The 18,696-nt window shown below is 54.6% G+C and overlaps 2 protein-coding genes across 2 annotated transcripts in view; one reads left to right on the top strand and one right to left on the bottom strand.

Annotated features, from left to right (window-relative positions):
* Nucleotides 1-9,006, top strand: part of CDC45 (cell division cycle 45) — a 33,887-nt gene extending 24,881 nt beyond the window's left edge. Inside the window, exons 14-19 of the mRNA XM_045458101.1 lie at nucleotides 618-756; nucleotides 840-923; nucleotides 2,512-2,630; nucleotides 5,174-5,250; nucleotides 7,207-7,273; nucleotides 8,878-9,006. Coding sequence (XP_045314057.1) covers nucleotides 618-756; nucleotides 840-923; nucleotides 2,512-2,630; nucleotides 5,174-5,250; nucleotides 7,207-7,271 — 484 coding nt within the window. The 3' untranslated portion in view covers nucleotides 7,272-7,273; nucleotides 8,878-9,006. The remainder of the gene's footprint in view (nucleotides 1-617; nucleotides 757-839; nucleotides 924-2,511; nucleotides 2,631-5,173; nucleotides 5,251-7,206; nucleotides 7,274-8,877) is intronic.
* A 2,617-nt stretch (nucleotides 9,007-11,623) lies between these two features.
* CLDN5 (claudin 5) lies at nucleotides 11,624-13,144 on the bottom strand. Its single transcript, XM_045457714.1, has one exon. It carries the CDS (start codon nucleotides 12,938-12,940, stop codon nucleotides 12,284-12,286), a length of 657 nt encoding a protein of 218 aa, XP_045313670.1. The 5' UTR covers nucleotides 12,941-13,144; the 3' UTR covers nucleotides 11,624-12,283.
* Nucleotides 13,145-18,696: the final 5,552 nt, after the last annotated feature.

Genomic DNA, 18,696 nt, shown 5'->3' on the forward strand with positions numbered 1-18,696 from the left:
GAATTCATTTCAAGTTTTCTTTTGTTCTCCAAATTATCTCTGTTTCATCTAGGGTCACTTTTTCTGGGCATAGGCATTTCTCAAATACCTGGTGGTCCTCATGATCAAGAGGGGGAGCTGTGGAAACCTGGTGAGGCACTGGGTCTTTGGGTATAGCATACAGGCTAGAAGGCATTGCTTCATCTTGGCAGGTCAAGAGCCAATATGACACTTTGAGACCTTTAACTTCTTGGTGCACTTCTCCACAGAGTTCATTTTAATGTATTTAGAGGAGAATCCTCCTTTCGTGGGGGGAAGGGTAATAATCCATCCATCAGGTGAGGTGTCCCTGATCCTCCTCTTGGACCTTGCCCTGGCCCCTCTGTCAGAGCCCTCTGGACACCTTCCAGGTCCTGCTGGACAGTGTCTTCCCTCTGTTGGCTTTCAGTTTCCTGTCTTCTGATGCCCCTCCCACATCTCATGTTTGTCACTGGGTTTATGTATGTTTTATTCCTTCCTTTCATATGAAAGGGAACTCAGGAGGGAAAGAAAGAAACTCTCATCCCCATATACCCTCCCAGGAGCCAAGTGCTCTGTTTGTGACTCTATGCTGAAGCTGTGTGTCTGCCGTGTTACAGGAGTAACCTGGACAAACTCTACCATGGCCTGGAACTCGCCAAGAAGCAGCTGCGAGCCACGCAGCAGACCATCGCCAGCTGCCTCTGCACCAACCTTGTCATCTCCCAGGGGCCCTTCCTCTACTGCTCCCTCATGGAGGTCAGGCTTCCTGTGGACAGCTGAGCACCAGGCCACGCCTGCCAGCAGCCCCGTCTGACTGTCTCTGTGTCCTTCCCCTGCAGGGCACTCCGGACATTGTGCTATTTTCCAAGCCAGCATCCCTGAGCCTGCTCAGCAGACACCTGCTGAAGTCCTTTGTGTGTTCGGTGAGGAACTGGGTGGGTGGGTGCCAGAAGGTAGATGCCCAGAGCAGAGCTTGGACTAGGCGTTAGAGGCTGGCCTTGAGGTACTGGTGGCCGTGCACCAGCTGTGGGGTCTGAGGAAAACGCTCACTTTTTCTGAGCTGTGTCCTTCGGAATCTTCTAGTTCCTAGAAGCTCTGATTTTGTTACTTGGCCATCCTGGTCTCTTGGACAAGTAGGAAGGGACCTCATGGAGAATGTGAGGCTACGGCTTATGTTCAGCTGTGGCAGATCAGGGAGAGATGAAGTTGGTTGTAGCACAGACTTGCTTCCTAGCAAAACTTTGTTTTCTGGGCTGGCTTTCCCTTTTCCATGTGTGGTTCCATCTTTTGTATGGCCTAACAGCCTTCTTTGCCTTGGCCTGGGACACCCACCCCTACCCAGCTAACATCAGGCTAACACACCCCCTGGGTATGATCACAAAAGGGATGATCCCACACATGTCAACAATCAAAGTCTTACTCTGCTTCCTGGATGACAGTTTACACTGGGGGCTACTCTAAACAAAATGTTTAATAGGATGTTGACATTATCTCATACCACTGAACTGACCTATAAGATGATTATCTGAGTATTATGTGAAGACAGTCAAATAATGACAAAAGTTGGACTAGGGACAAAACATGAGCTCTAAAGTTGTCTAAGCTTTTATTATTATTTTTTTAGTGTTTATTTTTGAGAGAGAGAGACAGAGTGTGAGTGGGGGCAGGGCAGAGAGAGAGAGAGAGAGGGAGACACAGAATCTGAAGCAGTCTCCAGGCTCTGAGTTGTCCGTACAGAGCCTGACATGGGGCTCAGACTTATGTACCACGAGATCATGACCTGAGCCAAAGTTGGACGCTTAACCAACTGAGCCACCCTGACGCCCCTCTCTAGGCTTCTTTTAAATCTCAGCCTCCTTGTTTACCAGTTGTGTGATGTGAGGTCAATTATTTGATCTCTGGCCTCAGTTTCCTCATCTGTAAAAAGGATGAATGAATATCCGCTTCACAGGACCCATCATTTATCAAATATTCCTTAAGCAGTCACCACCAGCCAGGCTCTGATATCATAGGGTGACCAATGACCCTTGGATACCCTTCAGTCCTGGACAAATCAGGATAGTTGGTCACCTCTTTTATAGGGTATGGGTGCAATGGGTACAGCAGTGAAGGAAACACATGAGTCTCCATGTTGAAGGCGGATGCATGCTGGCAAGGGGACAGATGACGAAAGATTATGTATGGTGTCAGATGGTGGCACGCCATGGAGAAGCTGAAGCAGGATGACGGAGGGGGATGGTTGGGGGGGGTCCTCCTGGAGAAGGTGACAACTGCTTCAGGACCTAAAGGAGGTGAGGGAGGGAACAACCAAGGGACACTGGCACAGAAGGAGGCTAGGAATAGGGTGTCACAGCGTGGGGGGCAGCTGCATGGGGACTTGAGCATCTGTGGTGAGAGAAAGCCCCTGGAGGTTTTTGGAGAGTGGGTGGCTGGCCCTGTTAGAGCTTCTAGGCATGGAGTGGTGCGCTTGCCCTATGGGGCTGTGACTAAGGGTGCAATTTACCTCCGCAGACAAAGAACCGGCGCTGCAAGCTGCTGCCTTTGGTGATGGCCGCACCCCTGAGTGTGGAGCAGGGCACTGTGACTGTGGTGGGCATCCCCCCAGAGACCGACAGCTCAGACAGGAAGAAGTGAGCCGGGTTCTGCATCTCCTGGGAGTTGGGATCTCAAGGGGTGTTATTGGCCCATGGGTTCTGCTGAGTTGGGTGATCTTTGCCCTCAACGCCACACCAAGGATAGCCTTTTCCACCATGTGGCGGGACTGTGAGGGTTTAAATATGTGGGCTGCAGGTTAGCCACTGAGCCTCTGCCTTACCCCTTGACTGGACTTTTGAATTCTTTTAGTTTGTTCAAGGCCTCCCAGACAAGAGTGTCTGGCTCTTCCAGGATCCAGAATGGGCTCCACACCTACAGTGAGGTGTGATAAGGTATCCTGGCTCTGTGTGGCCTTGGGCAGGAACCCCAGCCCTTCCTGGGCCAGAACCCTCTTCTGAGGTACAAATGGTTTATACTGAAAATCTGAGGGGTTTCAGGTCAGCCACCCCAGAAATTAGGCTTCACCTGTAAGGATCCTTGAGACCAACTCTGTACAATGCCTTCAAAGCCTTCATGAGTGGTCACCATCTTGTTGGGGTCTCACACTAACCTTTGAGGAGATCCAGGCAGTGTCTCCCATCCCTTCCCCCACCCCAGTGAGTCAGAGTCACTATTCACTAAATCCCCACTTCAGGCATTTGCCAAACATTTAAAAGTTTAGTTGTAAGAGCTGAAATACCAAAGATCATTCACTAGAGTGTGTGCAGGGGCGTGCACACCCAGGCTCCTGCCTGCCAGCACAGAGTTGCCATTCCAAAGTTGAGCTCACTTGCACCCCCATGGTTTGGGCAGCAGGTGGAGAATCCAGCACACCACCACCACCCCCCCACCCCCCCCCAACCCCCCACCGCCCGCATGCTGGCAGAAGCCTGCAGAACTGCTGTAGTCACCCAGACTGTGGGGTGGTGGCTCCCTGTCCTCCCTCAACCTTTTCTTTATTTAGTGTCTAGGAAACGTTTTGGACTTTCGTCAGTGGTGTACTTCTGCATTTTGATTTCTCACCGAGTATCAGCCCTTTATGCACATTTTTTCAAAAGTGACTTCTAGCAGTAGGAAACCTGTTAAATGAAGGTGACAGTTTACCTGTCATCTTCTATTGGATATTCAGGCTGTTTTTAATTTTTTGTTATTATGGACATTGTACCAGTGGGTTTGTGAATGCATAGGTTCATCTTCTTGTGCTTTTGAGAAGCTTCTCCCACCGTCTTCTAAACATCTTCCCTGCATCTGTTGGGCTGGGTTCTCATTCTCCTCCTGCAGCAAGGTCAGGTTTTCTCCTGCCCACTCCATCCAGACATTGTATTGGCCAACAGGCAGGGCCTTGAGGGGTCCCCCAGTTCTCCCTGCTGCCCCCTTCATGCTCTGCATGGCCAGAGAGCCCTGTGACTAATCCCAGGGGCTATGTGTGACCATCCTTTGCCTCTCTGGCAGAGTCTCAGTGCTCCCCAACACATCCCAAGAGGTGACCTTGGTCAGATACTGAGTGACAGCTGGCAGCAAGACACCTAGCCCCCAAGTGGGGCAGCTTGGGGACCAAGGACCACTAGTGTCTTGTGCTCCTCAGTTTTCCCAGTTAGCTCTTATTGGCTTCTGCTGTGGAAGACGCTGGTCTTGGATCTGGATCAATCCTAGCTCTGGTTTGTGAGCTTTGACCTCCTTCTGTGTCTGCAAAGGCCATTTAGGTAGCAAGTTGGGAGAGACAATGGACTTTTTTAAGACAAATGCTTCCATGTTGCTGGGCTGCTTTCCAAAGCTATGCCATGGGTCTTGGATTCAGTCATATGGGGTGGAGCTGGCCAGGGGCTCCTGGGCTGTGTTCCCAAGACAGCCAGCAAGCCCTTCCCCCACAGGCCACCACAGCTGCCTGCGTCCTCACTCCAGTCATCAATCTGTTGCTGTATGTGACTGTGGTTAGTGGTTCACTCTGGCTGGTATGCAGTCTCGAGTGAGAGTTGCCACAGAGGTTTGAAGCACTCGCCCCTCCTCTTCCTGTTCTCCTTGACTGTGACCAGCCCAAGAGTCCCTTCCCCGTGATGCTCTCCCTCCACTGCCAGCCCTTACTACCTGCAGCAACCCTGAGCCCCCAGGGGTTGGGTGTGCCTCCCTGCCGCACACCTGCACCCTTGATGCTCCTGCACCCCTGAGTTGTGGCCGCACACTGTAGCCCGGCCCTGCCGGTTCCTCCCATCTCCACCCTGTGTGTGACCCAGCCTTGGCCGAGACTCCCATCCCAGCATGCCTCCCATTGAGCCTCTGCTTCTCCTGTCCCAGCTGCCGGCACGGTGGCAGGCACGAGAGAGGCTACAGTCAGGGCATACCCTGGGAGGTGCCCAGGGACACTTATGCCCTGAGGGCTGAACAGGGTCCAGCTGGATGCTGAACAGCAGCAAGAGAAGGTGACTATCTAGTGAGTGTGGGTGAGACCTCAGAGGACAGTGGCCCAGGAAGGAGTATGAGTGCCAACAGGTAGAACCGGCGGCCAGGGAGGAGTCTGGGCCAAGTCTAATGTCTGTTCTGGGGACCTAGGAAGGTCCATTACAGTGGATGGGTTCCCAACAGACCTTTTATATGTCTGCAGCTTTTTTGGGCGGGCGTTTGAGAAGGCAGCAGAGGGCACCAATTCTCGGACGCTGCACAACCATTTTGACCTCTCAGGTAAGAGTTTGCTGTACTGGGGCCCTTTCAAGGTCAGCGCTGGCCTTGAACTAGGGAAGCTGGCATCTCTAGAAATACCTTGCAAGCAGCCCTCATTTTTTTGGAGCCAGCCCTGGACCAGGTGGCTCAGGGAGCTCTAGGATGCCCCTGCCTCTGGTGGGCTCCCAGGGCAGAGAGAGAACGGGTATTGCCCATAGAGCCATAAGCCTGGCTTCGGCCTTACAGTCCAGCTCTTGAGACCACTTCACAAAGGAGTCCCGAGGACTGGCCTCTAGAGCCTCCTGGGCCAGCCTCACCCATCAGGGTCACCTGCCTCTTCTGTGGGTATGGAAACAGGGCTTATGGCAACCCAAGAGCACTGCCTCTAAGGCTATGCTGGCCACCACTGCAGGCCAGCAGCTCTTATCTGTGTTATCATGAAGGGTCCCACGTAGTCCTGTGACAGCCCAGGTACTGGCCCCACCCTTATGTTGCATGAACCCAGAGAATGGAAGAGCCCAGTCCAGGGGGTGGCTTTGTAAGCTGGCCAGTGCCCCCCACAACACCCCACAGTTTTCTCCATAGGCCAGCGTGGAACATGGTTGACATTTAGCCATATTTACTTTTTATTCTCACTGACAGATTTTTAAGTAAAACAGACATGGTGACCCCTCACCCTTTGTATTAGTGTGCTCAGGCTGCCATAACATCATACGTAGACTACAGAAGTACGTTTCTCACCGTTCTAGGGGCTGAAGCCCAAGATCAAAGTGTACACAGGATCGTTTTCTTTTGAGGCCTCTTTCCTTGGTTTGCAGATGGCCGTCTTCTGGCTGTGTCCTCACACAGTCGTCCCTCTGCGTCTGTGTCTTTGTCTCCTTATAAGGGCCCCAGTGAGACTGGATTAGGGCTCCCCCATATGACCTCATTGAACCTAAACACCTTCAAGAGCCCCCTCTCCAAATAAAGCACATGCTGTCTGAGGCGCTGGTGGCTAGGCCTTCTACTCAAGAACTTAGGGAGAATATACTTCAGCCCATAACCCCCATCTGTGAGAAAGGACAGTGTCTTTCATCACCATCAGCTGATTTGTTACAATGAGTTCCTACCATCAGTGACCCAGTGTTTATCCCAGCTGCCTCAGTCATCTAAAGCCAGCTCTTTCATGCTGGGCCCACTTGGGCTGTGGCTCTATGTTGGGTGGGTTCAACCCCAGCAGCAGCACACACAATGTGGGAGATGTTGGTGCTGGCTGGCCTGCAAGATGTCCCAGCTTCTCACAGAAGATTTGCGGGCTGGGAGTTACTCGGCTTCCCCCATGGGTGGAGAGCAGTGAGGAGGGACACGGCAGAGGGAGCCAGGCCAGCACCCACCTGGGTACACTGGGCCTGGGGTTCCAGATGGCTCACAGGACCAGGCTGGTCCAGTTTTGCCCTGTTTGATGAGGGTCCATGTGCTTGTCTGAGTCTAATGGCCCCCCAGAAATGGAGGCAGTTCACATCGTGTCCCCCTTGTGCAGAGGAGAGCACTGAAGCCGAGAGACTGGCCAGAGCAAGACTCAGGGCCTCCTGCAACCCATGATGGGGCAGAGCTTTGTGTCCAGCAGGATGGGAAGGCCTGTCTCTGCCTAGATCTGTTCTAAACTGTCACATCCCATGTCCCCCTTACTGGCTGTCACTGCCAATCTCCTAGCTGCCCAGAGGGTCCTCCCCATAGACTATAAGCCCAGCTAGCCTCACTAACAGGGCAGCCAGCAGTTTCTGAGGATTAAATACAGACAGTGAAGTACAACCTCTGAGTTCAAAATTTTCCAGGCCTCAAGGAGCTGAGTACATTTTGAAATGTGCTGGAGGGTGGTTCCCATCTTGGATGACTCGGAAGAAGGAGTTCAAACACCCTGACTTGTTTTTCCTACTGCTCCCTCACCCTCAGCCCTACTCCTCCACCTCACGAGGTGTTTTTCTTTCATTACTTCAGTAATTGAACTGAAAGCAGAGGATCGGAGCAAGTTTCTGGATGCCCTTGTTTCTCTCCTGTCCTGATGGTGAGATGTGGGGGAGGGGTGGGGTGCTGGAGAGTTCAGGGGGGGCTCCCCAGAAGAGGCTGGGGGTGGCCCTGCCACAAAGCCAGCCTTGTTGAAGTGTAAAGAGGGCCCCTCATTCCCTGCTTTGAGTTTTTCCTCCTCAAGCCAGGCTTTTCTACTTGGGTTTCAGACCCAAGCAGTGTTCTAAGATTTGGGACCAACACATTTCCCCAAGGATGTCCCTGGGCTGGCGGCAGTGCCACAACGGGGCATTTTTGAAAGAGCTAATTTCATTAAGCTTCCTGGGACTCCTTCAGCAAGAGCTGGCATTTACCCTCTCCTGACCACACTATGGGCTGGGCATCAGTGAGTGAAATACAGGCCTCCTGGCACTGCCGGGAAAGAGGGTGACCCCTGTGGGCGAGGGGGGCAGGGGAGGGACACCTGGAGCTTTGCTGCTTTTTGCAGCATTGTATCAGGCTCTGGGCAAGAGCCCACAGAGGCTCCTATCTGGGCTCTTGTGCATTTGACTTAGGAGAAAACAAAGCTGTTGGCAGCCACTCATCAATAACTATAAAATGTCATCTCTGTGGGCCTGCACCAGCATGAGGCTGTCACTGGCAGTCCACAGTGATGCTCACCAGCTGGGGCTCCTTCCAGTGCCACTCATGCCATCTCTCCTGAAGGGCCCCCCGCACAGTGGATGCTCACACCCAGCCCTGCATCTCCTTGAGCCCTGGGCTGGAGCCACTGCTGTGGTAGACAGGCCTTGTCAAGACTCTGAGGTAGGGGTGCCCTTGTTCTGGCCCAGGGTCTTCCCGCTCCCCCACCATCCATAGTGAGTTGGAAACTGTGGAGGGCAGGTGCCTTTCCCCTGTCAGGGCCCCAGTGGGCTCTGCTGAGAATGATATAGGGGGTCTCAGGGACCCCACAGTCCCTCTTTCAGAGTAGGCTAGGGCATAAAGGGGCTCGTGTTGGGGAGGAACTTTGGACTCAGACCCTTCGGGTCTTCAGCAAGGTCTGTTGGGTACCTCACCAGGCTATGACGGGTTCCTCATCTGAAGTGCGGCTAACACCCCTTGGACAATGAGCACTGAGCCTTCAGATGGGGGCAGGGTATAAGTTTATGACCCAAATCAAAGGCTACAAGTGGGGGCTTTTGGGTGGGGGGCTGGTATTTGAAGCATACTCCTCCCCTGCGGCCTGCTCAGTGATGATGCCAGTGCTGCTGTGTGCCCTGCCACCATGACAGTGTGCACAGTGAGCCAGCCAGGAAGGTGGGTGGGGGGACAGTATGGGGAGACGTTCCAGGCCAGGGGAGAAACCTTGTGAAGGTACCACGGGGCTGAGACTGGACAGGGCACTGGCAGGGTCTGCAGGGCGATATAGTGGTGGAGGGCCATGAGGCCTTGGAGGTTCTCAAGCAAATGACAGCCTGGACCTGGCCAGTGGGCACTTCAGTTCTGGGGCGGCCCTCTACCCATGGTCACCACTCCTCACCTGTGTGAGTGGTGGAGGCTACTCAGAAGCAAGCCCAGCATGTCAGAGGCAAGGCCTGAGCAGTTTGCTTAATTTGGAAAGACGTTAGAATTGTTTGAAATTTACTTTTTTTTTTTCTTTTCTAGAGTTTGATTTCTTCTGATGTGTCCTCCTTCTCCTAATTTATATTAACTGGGTTTTATTTAGACTATAAGTTATGGACATGGTTTTAGACACCCACAGTGGGTTTTTAATGGAATAAAATGTTTGTTTTAGCTTTGGTGCCTCAGTCTTGGCTCTGGTCATAGGGACAGCACTTGTTTTTGTCTTGAGCCTTCTGTGGATGTGGAGGAGCCTTTTCCTGTGTCCTGGGTAACCTCAAGGCCCAGCAGTAAACAGCATGTGGGGGGGCGGTGGCCTACAGGCTCCCTGGAAAGCAGGGGGTGGTGGATGTCGGGTGCCTCAGCACCTGGGCCTCTACATACTTCCTGCGCTGACCACTGCCCAGTGATGCCAGCCAGGACCTCACTCTGCTCTCCCATCACTTCTTCCTGTCCACTTGGCCTTGGCAACATCTCAAGCCCACCTTCTTGACTGTGTCCCCCTGCCAGGCCCACCCTCCCACAGCCATCATCTTACCCTCCAGCACCTCCTGTCCTGGCACCCCCATAGACACACAGCACCCCCAGGCTGCTGGGAGAGTCAAGCAGATAGCAAGGGCACAGTCCTCACCTGGGAAGGGTGTGGCTGGCTAAGGGGCCCTGGACGGAGATGGCTTAACTGGCATCCGGGTCACAGAAGGTTCGAGCAGGACAGGACCTTGGCAACTTTCAGAGTCTTCAGAACAGCAAGAGTTCTCAGTCGGGAGCTGTGCCATCAGTTGGTGGTCCCACTCTCCCCGATGTCCCCAGAGCCCTGGCAAGGGTTGAGGGAATCTGGAGACAAGGAGGATGCCATTCCTGCCCTTTAGGTAAGAGAGAGCTGTTGACATAAGTGTCTGAGGCTATCTGGCTGTTCTGCCTGGAGTGAGGGTGCCAGGGAAGCAGGCTAGAGTGACACAGCCACCTGGGTGTGGTGCCTGGGGCCCTGGGCAGGAGGAAGCAGAGTGGTTTGGGTAGGCTTTAAGTTGGTGGAAAGCCCCAGTGGCCTGGAACTGAAGACATGGGTGGCCAGGTCTAAGGGTGAACTTTGGAAAGGGGCATAACCTTTGGAAAGGTTGGCCGCATTGGAGGCTGGCTCCTCCTGCCTGACCTCTAGTAAATGGAATGTGCTCCTGGCTGGCCTGGCATGAGTCAGGCAGCAGCAGCCTAACTCCTCAGGGCCCTCAAGCTGCCCACCTTGGCCATTCACATCATTGGGACTGTGCTGATGCCTGGGTCCCAAAGGAGTCAGAAAGCTCTAGGCTTGTGTGGGATGTAGCCTTGGGCCTGCACTCCTGGCCAAACACCAGTGTGGCTGGCCCCAGGAGTTAAGGACCTTTGTTTCAGCAGCCCCACCAAGAGCCAAGGCCCCAGATTCACACACTCTTGCATTTGAGGGTTGTTCTGTGGTCCTGGCTGCACAGGCCCGGGGGGGCTACTGAGGACCTCTATGCTATGGGACCCATCTCGCTGCAGCTCATCCCATTGCAAGGAGCTCAGGCCACCCAATAGTTCAACTCACTGGCTCTGCTGCAAACCCTGGGATTCAGAGCAGTGTTCGTCGCAGCTGTCCTGAGCCCATATTCTTGGGTTCTTCCCCACAGTGGGGAGTCTGGCCAGGCTTGGGAGACTGCTTGCCACTGGATTTGGCCCAAGCATTTCTGGACAGGGTCCCCAAGGTCAGGGTTGGGGGCAGATGCCAAGCCTTTCTGCTGCCTGGGCTTGGAGCTCCTCCCTACAGACCCCTCCCTCCCCCCATCCACGGCTGTCTTTTGCCCTGGCCTTTGGCAGAAGTAAAACTGCTTTCATTCCAAGCACCTAGAATGGGGCTGGAAGCAAGGAGCTCTCAGTGACTGCAATAGATAACTCTGGTGTGCTCTGTTCTCCTGTGACCCCCACCCCCCCCAACCCCTGGCTTCCTGGCCCAGGCGAGTACTGGCTCCCAGGGGTCCCACTCACAGGAGGAAGGTTACACAGGGTGCTCCTGGCAGGGGCTGGCACAGAGGTGCTAATGGTCAGTACAACTCTGGGCTGGCTGCCAGGCCAGCTACATGAGTACGGGCCCTGCAGAGTCTGCGCTGAGACTGGCAGAAGAGCCAGGACAAGGGTCTGGAGCCTGGCCCGGGTACTCTCTGGGCAACCTGCACAAGTGCCTCCTCTCCATAGCAACGTGCTTATGGACCTACAGCTAGCTCTGCTGGAGCCAAGCACACATCCTGGAGTTGCCCGTTCCTGCTGCACTGTTGACTGAAAGGTCCCAGTCAGTGTTTTACAGATGTCTGGTCATTTGCTGTGATCCACAGATAGGCAAGCCCTGAGAGCACTGATGGAAAACACCCAACCTGTGGTGCATGGAGCCAGGCCTCTCCTCAAAGCCAGCAGCCTGGCAGCCCACCCTCAGCACTTCCTGCATCTGAAAATGCCACACTGGCTGGTGGCTGGGGGACCTGGGATGGGGGAGTAATTTCCAACCTGCATCCTCTTCTGGGGTCTGCATCACCCTCCTGCCCCAGGCTCTTCTAACTACAGATCTCACCTTCCTGGGTTGCTATGAGCTGTAGCTATTTTTCCCACCCAGTGGGAAGGTGATTGAGGACCAGGGATAAGGCCATACATCTTCTGGGTCCCAGGGACAGCCCTGGGAGGTCTCCAAAAAAGCCTTTCAGGGAGGAGGGGGTGGGTGGGTGGGTGGGTGGATGAGGGGTGCTGCTGGGCACTTGCAGTGACTGGACAGAGGACAGGACACAGGTGGGAGGGTATTCAAACCATTTACTAAGCAAATTCTTACCCTCCCCCACAAGCTGCAAAGGAGGGCAGGGCCCTGGCTCCCCACGCAGGATCTAGTGCCCATAATCCTCTCCTGGGGAGCTGCCGGGGTGAGGCAGGGAGGTCCAGGCCAAGTCTTTCAAGGCCCCCTGGGCTCAGGCCCCGATCTTGGGGTAAAGGTCGGTTGTATACAGCCCTCCGGCAGTCCAGGCTGGGGTCCCTGGGCTTTCCGTCTGCCTGGCTGGAATCAGCAGGAGCCGCTGGGGAGGATGGCGGCATCCAAGACCCTGAGGGTTGGGGAGGAAAGCGGCATTTCGGTCCATTGTCCATTCAGCCTAAGGAACCTGCGCCCCACTCACATCGGAGCAAGTTCTGCGCACCGAAAAAGAAACCGAGCAAGTCCTTCCAAGTGCGTGGCTCTTGTTCCGGGCAGGGCCCGGCTAGTGGCCGTAGAGGAGAACGGGCTGCGGGCGCGTGAAAGGTCTCAGTCGGCCGGTGCGCCGCGTCCAGGGGCAGAACCGGCCATTCCGCGGAGACTGTGCGCCGCACCACCTAGCATAGGCTGCGGTCCATGCACGACGCCCCTGGCCAGTCGTCCCGCTTGCGGGAGTGGCCGGCGTGAGGGGCCCCGCCGAGTCCAGCGCCCTCAGACGTAGTTCTTCTTGTCATAGTCGCCGCTGGCCGTGGGCCGCCGCGGAGCGGAGTACTTGACCGGGAAGCTGAAGTCGGGGCGGCCAGCGCAGACCCAGGCGCCGCAGCACACGAGGCCGCCGCCGCACATGAGCAGCGCCGAAGCGGCCCAGCCAATGTACAGCGCCGCGCCCAGTTCGTACTTCTGCGACATGGGCACGGTCGGGTCGTAGAACTCACGGACCACGATATTGGCGAACCAGCAGAGCGGAACGAGCGCCAGCAGCCCGCAGAGCGCGTAGAGCGCGCCGCCTGTGAGGGCCACGCGCGCTTTGGCCGGGCCTGGGGCCACGCAGGTAGTGCACTGCGCGCCCGCCAGGGTCACGAAAAGCGCGACGAGCGCCAGCAACACGGCGCCCACGGTGAGCGCCCGCGCCGCCTGCACCTCGGTGCTCAGCGCCAGCACCGAATCGTACACCTTGCATTGCATGTGCCCGGTGCTCTGCACCACGCACGACATCCACAGCCCCTTCCAGGTGGTCTGCGCCGTCACGATGTTGTGGTCCAGGAAGGCAGTCACCTGCCACATGGGAAGCCCGCACGCCAGGATCAGGCCCACCCAGCCCACCAGGCACAGCACCAGGCCAAGGATCTCCAGCGCGGCCGACCCCATGGCTGAAGGCGAGATGGGCGCCCGACGGCCCCCGGGCCTCCGGGCCTCCGGGAGGGCGCGGCGGTGCCTCGGTGGAGCGGCTTTGTAGCCTGAGAGGGCCCTGGTGCCTCTGCGCCCGGCTCACTGCCGGCTCACCGCCTCGCGTCCGCCGCTCCAGCAAGTCTGCTCCACCGCCTCAGAACTGCGGGCGCCTACTGGGGGGGCTTCCTATTTGAAGGTTCGGGGGCGGACCCTGCGCTGCGGATCCAGCCTCTGGTCCGCGAGTAGCCAATCCGTGCACCGGCCGTCGACCCTCAACCAATCACAGCCACCCCCGGCATCCGGAGTTAGGGAAACAACTGCCTTGGGGGTAGTGGAGGGCGCGGGGACCACTCCTCTCCCGGCCGCCGCCCGGCTGTTGTCCAGAGCTGGCTCCGGACTGACCTGGGGTAGCTGGGCGCGCGCTCTGCGGGCCCCCACTCCCTGTGTCCCAGCCTCTCCATTTCAGGGAGCTGTATGACTGCACCAACTTCTCCGGCTACATCCAGGAAGGAGCCCTTGGGAGGTCTCTACCACCCAAGCCAGCTCCACTGTACCCCTCACCATCATCGCCTTGCAGAGGCTTGCGTTGCAGACTCTTGTCCACCGACAGCTCCGCCTATTACTCCAGGAATCTCGCCCTGGAGTCCAGTCGCATCCCCAGTCCCTTCTCTGCACCTTTACTGCGCAGTTCCTCTCTGAGTCCTGGCACTGTGTCTCAGAGACCACAAGTCCAGGCAGGCGTGTGTGGGTCTCCAACCCAAGGTCCTGCCCAGCGCCACTGCCCACTCTATCACCTTCCCCAATATGAAGCAGGTGGAACAGGGGCCTTTCTGCCGCCTCCGGAGACCCCCACTCTGCCCCTGATGCCGGGGATTCCCGGACCTCCCAACCTTTGTGCTGGCTACTGCTCTTCCTGAGATGTTTTCCATCCCCCATTCTTTGAGGCCCAGCTCAGGCGACACCACTTTCAGGAAGTCCCCAGTGTTCTCCAGTGACTCAACAAACATGCTGTCCTCCTAGGAGCAGCCTGTGGCCGGGGGCTTGGGGGCGTCCTTTAGCCCTCAGAGAGGAGAAACACAAGGGACACAGAGGTGCTGTGCTCTGCCCTCCCACCAGTGGCAGTGGTACCCCTGGCACCCCAGGCCCCAGACCACCCTCCGGAAGCTAACTTGGAGTTTCCTGGCCAGGAGGAAGAGCCCCCATCCTCGCTGGAGGCAGGAGGCGCGGGATTTCCGGGCATTCTTCTGCACAATGGCCCAGCCGTTTCTCGAAAGGCCCGCTGGGATGGACACTGGGTCCCCCTGAGACTCAGGTGGGGGCAACAGACCCTGCAGCCCAGAACCCCATGAGGGCACCAGCCCCTTTCTGGCAGCTACCTCCCCACTCCCCATCAGCCCTTTTGTTTCCAGCAAAATCTGTAATGTCTTGGACTGAGGTGGCTGGGACCTGGGTTCTTTCCTCTGGTCCAAGGTGCTTGGTGCTGCTGGACAGGGCCCTCCACAGAGAAGGCCTGACATTGAGGCCAGCCACAGCCTAGGAGTTTTGATAAATCTGTCCTTCCTGGGACCTGGTTCCTTCTCCTCCCCCCCTCATTTGGCTCTGAGATAAGGCCAATGCCTGGTTCAGCTAGCATGGAGAGGCACCCAAGGCAAGTTTGTTGGGCCCTGTGTGTGAAGGTGGGGAGAGGGGAGAAGTTTTAACCGTTTCCTCACCCCCAACCTCCTTATCCCTGCACAGGATGGGGCTCTGAGGACCACCGCCTCCTCCCAGCTATCACCTCACTGCTTCCCTCCCGCTGCAGACTCATGGGCCATTCCCCTTCCACCCCACAGACCTTCCTGGACATCCCCTCCTTTTGTCCACTCCAGGGGGCCCAGCTACACCACCCACCCCCTTCCCAATCCTGCTCCCTCTGGGCCTGAGTCCAGGGACCTTGCCCAAGTCCCCCACCATGCTCCACACTGCTCTTTTCCCAGGATGACTGCTGTAGCCTCCTCAGGCTGTCTGGACCCCATCCTTGCCCACTCAGTATGTTCTCAGAGCAGCCAGGCCATGCTTGCAGGCCCCTCTCCCAGGTCACACTCTGCCTGAAACCTGTCATGGCTCACATGACAAAGTGATCGAAGCGTTGACTCCTGGGAGCTGCCCAGGGTGATATGTGCCTGCCTGCCTGCCTGCCTGCCTGCCTGCCTTGGGCCTGGCCAGTCCAGCAGCAAACACTCCATGCTCCATCCACACTTGTCTTTCTCTAGGCCCTCAGGCTGATCTTGCTCTCACTCGTGGCCTCTTCTGCCTGCAGTGTGTGTCCCTCAGGTAGGGGCTGCTCATCTTCTAAGTTGTGCTGCTGAGATCACTTGCTCTTGGATGTCTTTCTGCCTCTGTCCCCCAGCCCTACTCTCAGATGCCCAAGTTAGAACTGTCCTTCTGCTTAGTGGTTTTCCCCATCAGTATACAGGAATGAGCCTCCACACAGTGACCATCTTCATGCATCTGTCCGTGGCAAGGCGCTTCCCGTGATCTGTGGCTGACTTCTGGCTACTGCCATCCCCTCCAGCCAGCTTGGAGCTGCAGCCAGCATGAGGATCTCCCCCTTTGCCTGCCCACCTGCCTCCTTCACCGTGGCTCTCCCAGGGTCCACCTCCAGCCTGGCACCCCAGGGTGGCCCCAGTGAGCCCTTGTCTCTTTGGGGACAGCTTCATAGTATCTTGGGGACTTGATGGAAAGGCTTCAGTCTCCACCTATCACAGTCTGATTTCTATCCCAACACCACTGTGTTGGTTGTGGCCTAGGCCTTTGGTGGAACCAGAGCAGCACAGAGAAAGCCCAGCCCAGACCTAGGAGGGGCGTGAGTGTGCACCTGCCCTTCCTTCCACTCGTGGTGGTCTTGTGACAACCTGCTGCGCACCAAGTACGGTCTCTGGGTGGAGAACACACCCAGCAAGCTCCTGCCCTCAACCAGTAACTGGGTAGGGCCATTTCAGATGTGCCCATGGCCATGGGGTAAAGAGATGGCAGTGTGATGCAGAGTGATAAAGCCATCTCTGAGGAGGTGACAGCTCAGCCAAGGTCCAGGAAAGAAGTTCCATGTCATAGTCCAGAGATGGGAAGGAGCACGGTGACTGGGGGGGCAAATGGAGCCCAGTGAGGTTGGGGCAAGATAGTGGGCCAGGGCCTGCAGGCTGAGGTCAGAGGGGTCCAGGCCTGGGCAGGGCCATGAATCCCTGATCTCTGGAGAGGAGCTCCCAGACCAGTGTGCCAGCCAAGGCCACCTGCTCATCTACAGCTATTGTTCTGCTTTCCCAGGGGAAGTGCAGCAGGATCTCATTAATTGTGTGAGGGAAAGGCCTGAGTCAGCAGAAAGTAAAGTTTATCTTGAGCAGCTGCCGACTGACCCAGAGCCAGGGGTGATCTGGTGACCTTCCAAGGACAGTCTAAATTTAGGCTCCTGATTCCTAGGGACTGGGGTTTGGGAAGCTCCTAGTAGCCAATTTAATTGTGCAGGAAGTGAAAAACAACCTTCCTTCTATCTTTTGGCTTTGAAACAGTTAAGGATGTTTTCCCTCAGTGCAGCAGATGTTTGTAGAGTGTCTGATCACAGAACACCTCCTGGTGCCCTTTCTTGGTGCTTCCAGAGGCAGCATGAATCCCCACATCATCTGGCCCTGCTCTGGGGGCCTACTAGGGGCACAGGGCCTGTGATGACATGCAGAGCACCCTTTGACAAACAGCTAGTGAATTCACAATTCAAACTGGTGAATTGGCCTCTCCTTGTCTTACTTTCCCCATTGATAACAAAGCCCTCACAATGGAGGCTGCAAGTCTGGAGGGGAGGCTGTCACCAATCCTGGGTCCTCTGCTGCCATTCCTGATCACTCTATGGGTTCCTGAGATGTCCTCCCTGGCTCCCTTGACCTTTGCAGCTCATCTGACTTCAGTCCTCAGAACAGGTGCCACTGGCTATTTGCTCAAATTGGAGGACATTGTGGCTTTTACTTCCCCAGTGGGATGGGGAGTGAAGGGCAGGGAGCTCTGGTTGACAGAGACCCAGGGTCCTGTAGGCCCCTGATGACGTCATAGATTGTACCAAATGATGGTCTCTGCATAGGCCAGGGTGCCCTTGGGAGCATGGAGGAGGCTAGCCCATGGCAGTAGTGCCTCCAGGGACCAGAAGTAGTCCTCCACCCCACTCCCACTCCTCACCCCTCATGCCTGCACTGCCTCCATGGCCTCTCTGTCCACCTTCTCTCCCTAAACCGCTTCCTTCTCTGATTCTTTCCTTCTCTGCATGCTGCATTTTACAACAATTTTATATTCTTTCCACTTAAAATCATAAAGTGATTCTAGACCCACCTTTTTTGTTTAGCATCATATAATAAGCATGCCTACACTTTGTTAAAAACACCCTCATGATTACTATTGTTTTTAACTGCCCGGAAGATGGCCTTGGGGGTTGGACAGAGACAGGATAGAATCTATCTCCACCATTCCCAGGAGCAGGATGTGACCAGGGAAATCTGTTCTGAGGTTTTGTAAAATGGGGATGATAAGGATCAAAGGGTTGTCAAGGGGCTGTCAAGGGGACAGTATTCCCTAGCTCAAGGTGAATGCTGGATTAACATTAATGATGATGATTAATTATGCAATCATCCCTCAAGACATACTTTGATAAATGATGGTTTTTCTGTTGTAAATAATACTGCTGCAAAAGTAGGTCTTGGTATTTTGAGTGATTTCCTAAGGAAAAATTCCTCCAAGAATTTTAGCTCACATCCAGGAGGTTGTATCCCATAGACCTCTTATCTGAGTATGCATTTGCATTGCCTGTCACCAGCATTGGGTATCCACAGTTTTCAAAGTTTACTTATTGGATGGCAGAAAATGGTATCTTTAACTTGCTTTGAATAGCAATGTGTTAAAATTTTGTTTTAATTTATATTGCTTATTTTTATTTCCTCTGATGAATTTTTCTTTGGTGAATTGATGTTTTTCTCATTTTATATGTTAGAAACATTACATGCTGTCATATATGTGGCACATACCTTTTGCCATTTGCTATGAAATCTGTTACTGATTTTTTTCAGGATGTTACAGAAATTTGAATTTTTGAGTATTTGAATCTATTTAGGTTTTCTCACTGTGCCTTCTTTTTTTTTTTAAGCTTATTTATTTATTTTGAAGGACTGAGAGTGAGACTGAGCTGGGGAGGGACAGAGAGAGAAAGAGACAGAGAGAGAGAGAGAAAGAGAGAGAGAGAATCTCTCCCACTATAAGTGTAGGGCCCAACATGGGGCTCAAACCCACGAACCATGAGATCATGACCTGAGCTGAAATCAAGAGTCGGATGCTTAACTCACTGAACCACCCAGGTGCCCCTACCTACCTTTATTTTTAACTGTTAAAAAGTCCTTCTATATGTAGAAGATACAAGTTAAATTATATTTTCTTATAGTTTTCTTCTGCTTCTACTCATGCCAAGGAGGGCTTCCCATTCTGACCAAGGTAGATGGGACTAAACTAAGATTAGAGTTTTGCTCAACAGCAAAATGGAGGGGATAGAAGAAAGAATAAGTAAATTTGAACAATAGGATTATTGCATCTAAGCAAGAAAGAGAATGTAGACTGGAAAAATTAAAAAAAGAAAGCCTTGGGGAAATGTATGATGAATGTATGATGATAACTAAAGATTTAACATCCATGCCATTGTAGTTCCAAAAGGGGAAGAGAAAGAGGGTAGG

This window comes from Leopardus geoffroyi, chromosome D3, assembly GCF_018350155.1.
Source record: "Leopardus geoffroyi isolate Oge1 chromosome D3, O.geoffroyi_Oge1_pat1.0, whole genome shotgun sequence".
In the NCBI taxonomy this organism is placed as follows: Eukaryota; Metazoa; Chordata; class Mammalia; order Carnivora; family Felidae; genus Leopardus; species Leopardus geoffroyi.

Coding starts and splice junctions, on each gene's coding strand:
- CLDN5 (XM_045457714.1), bottom strand. CDS start 12,940: ATGGGGTCGGCCGCGCTGGAGATCCTTGGCCTGGTGCTGTGCCTGGTG.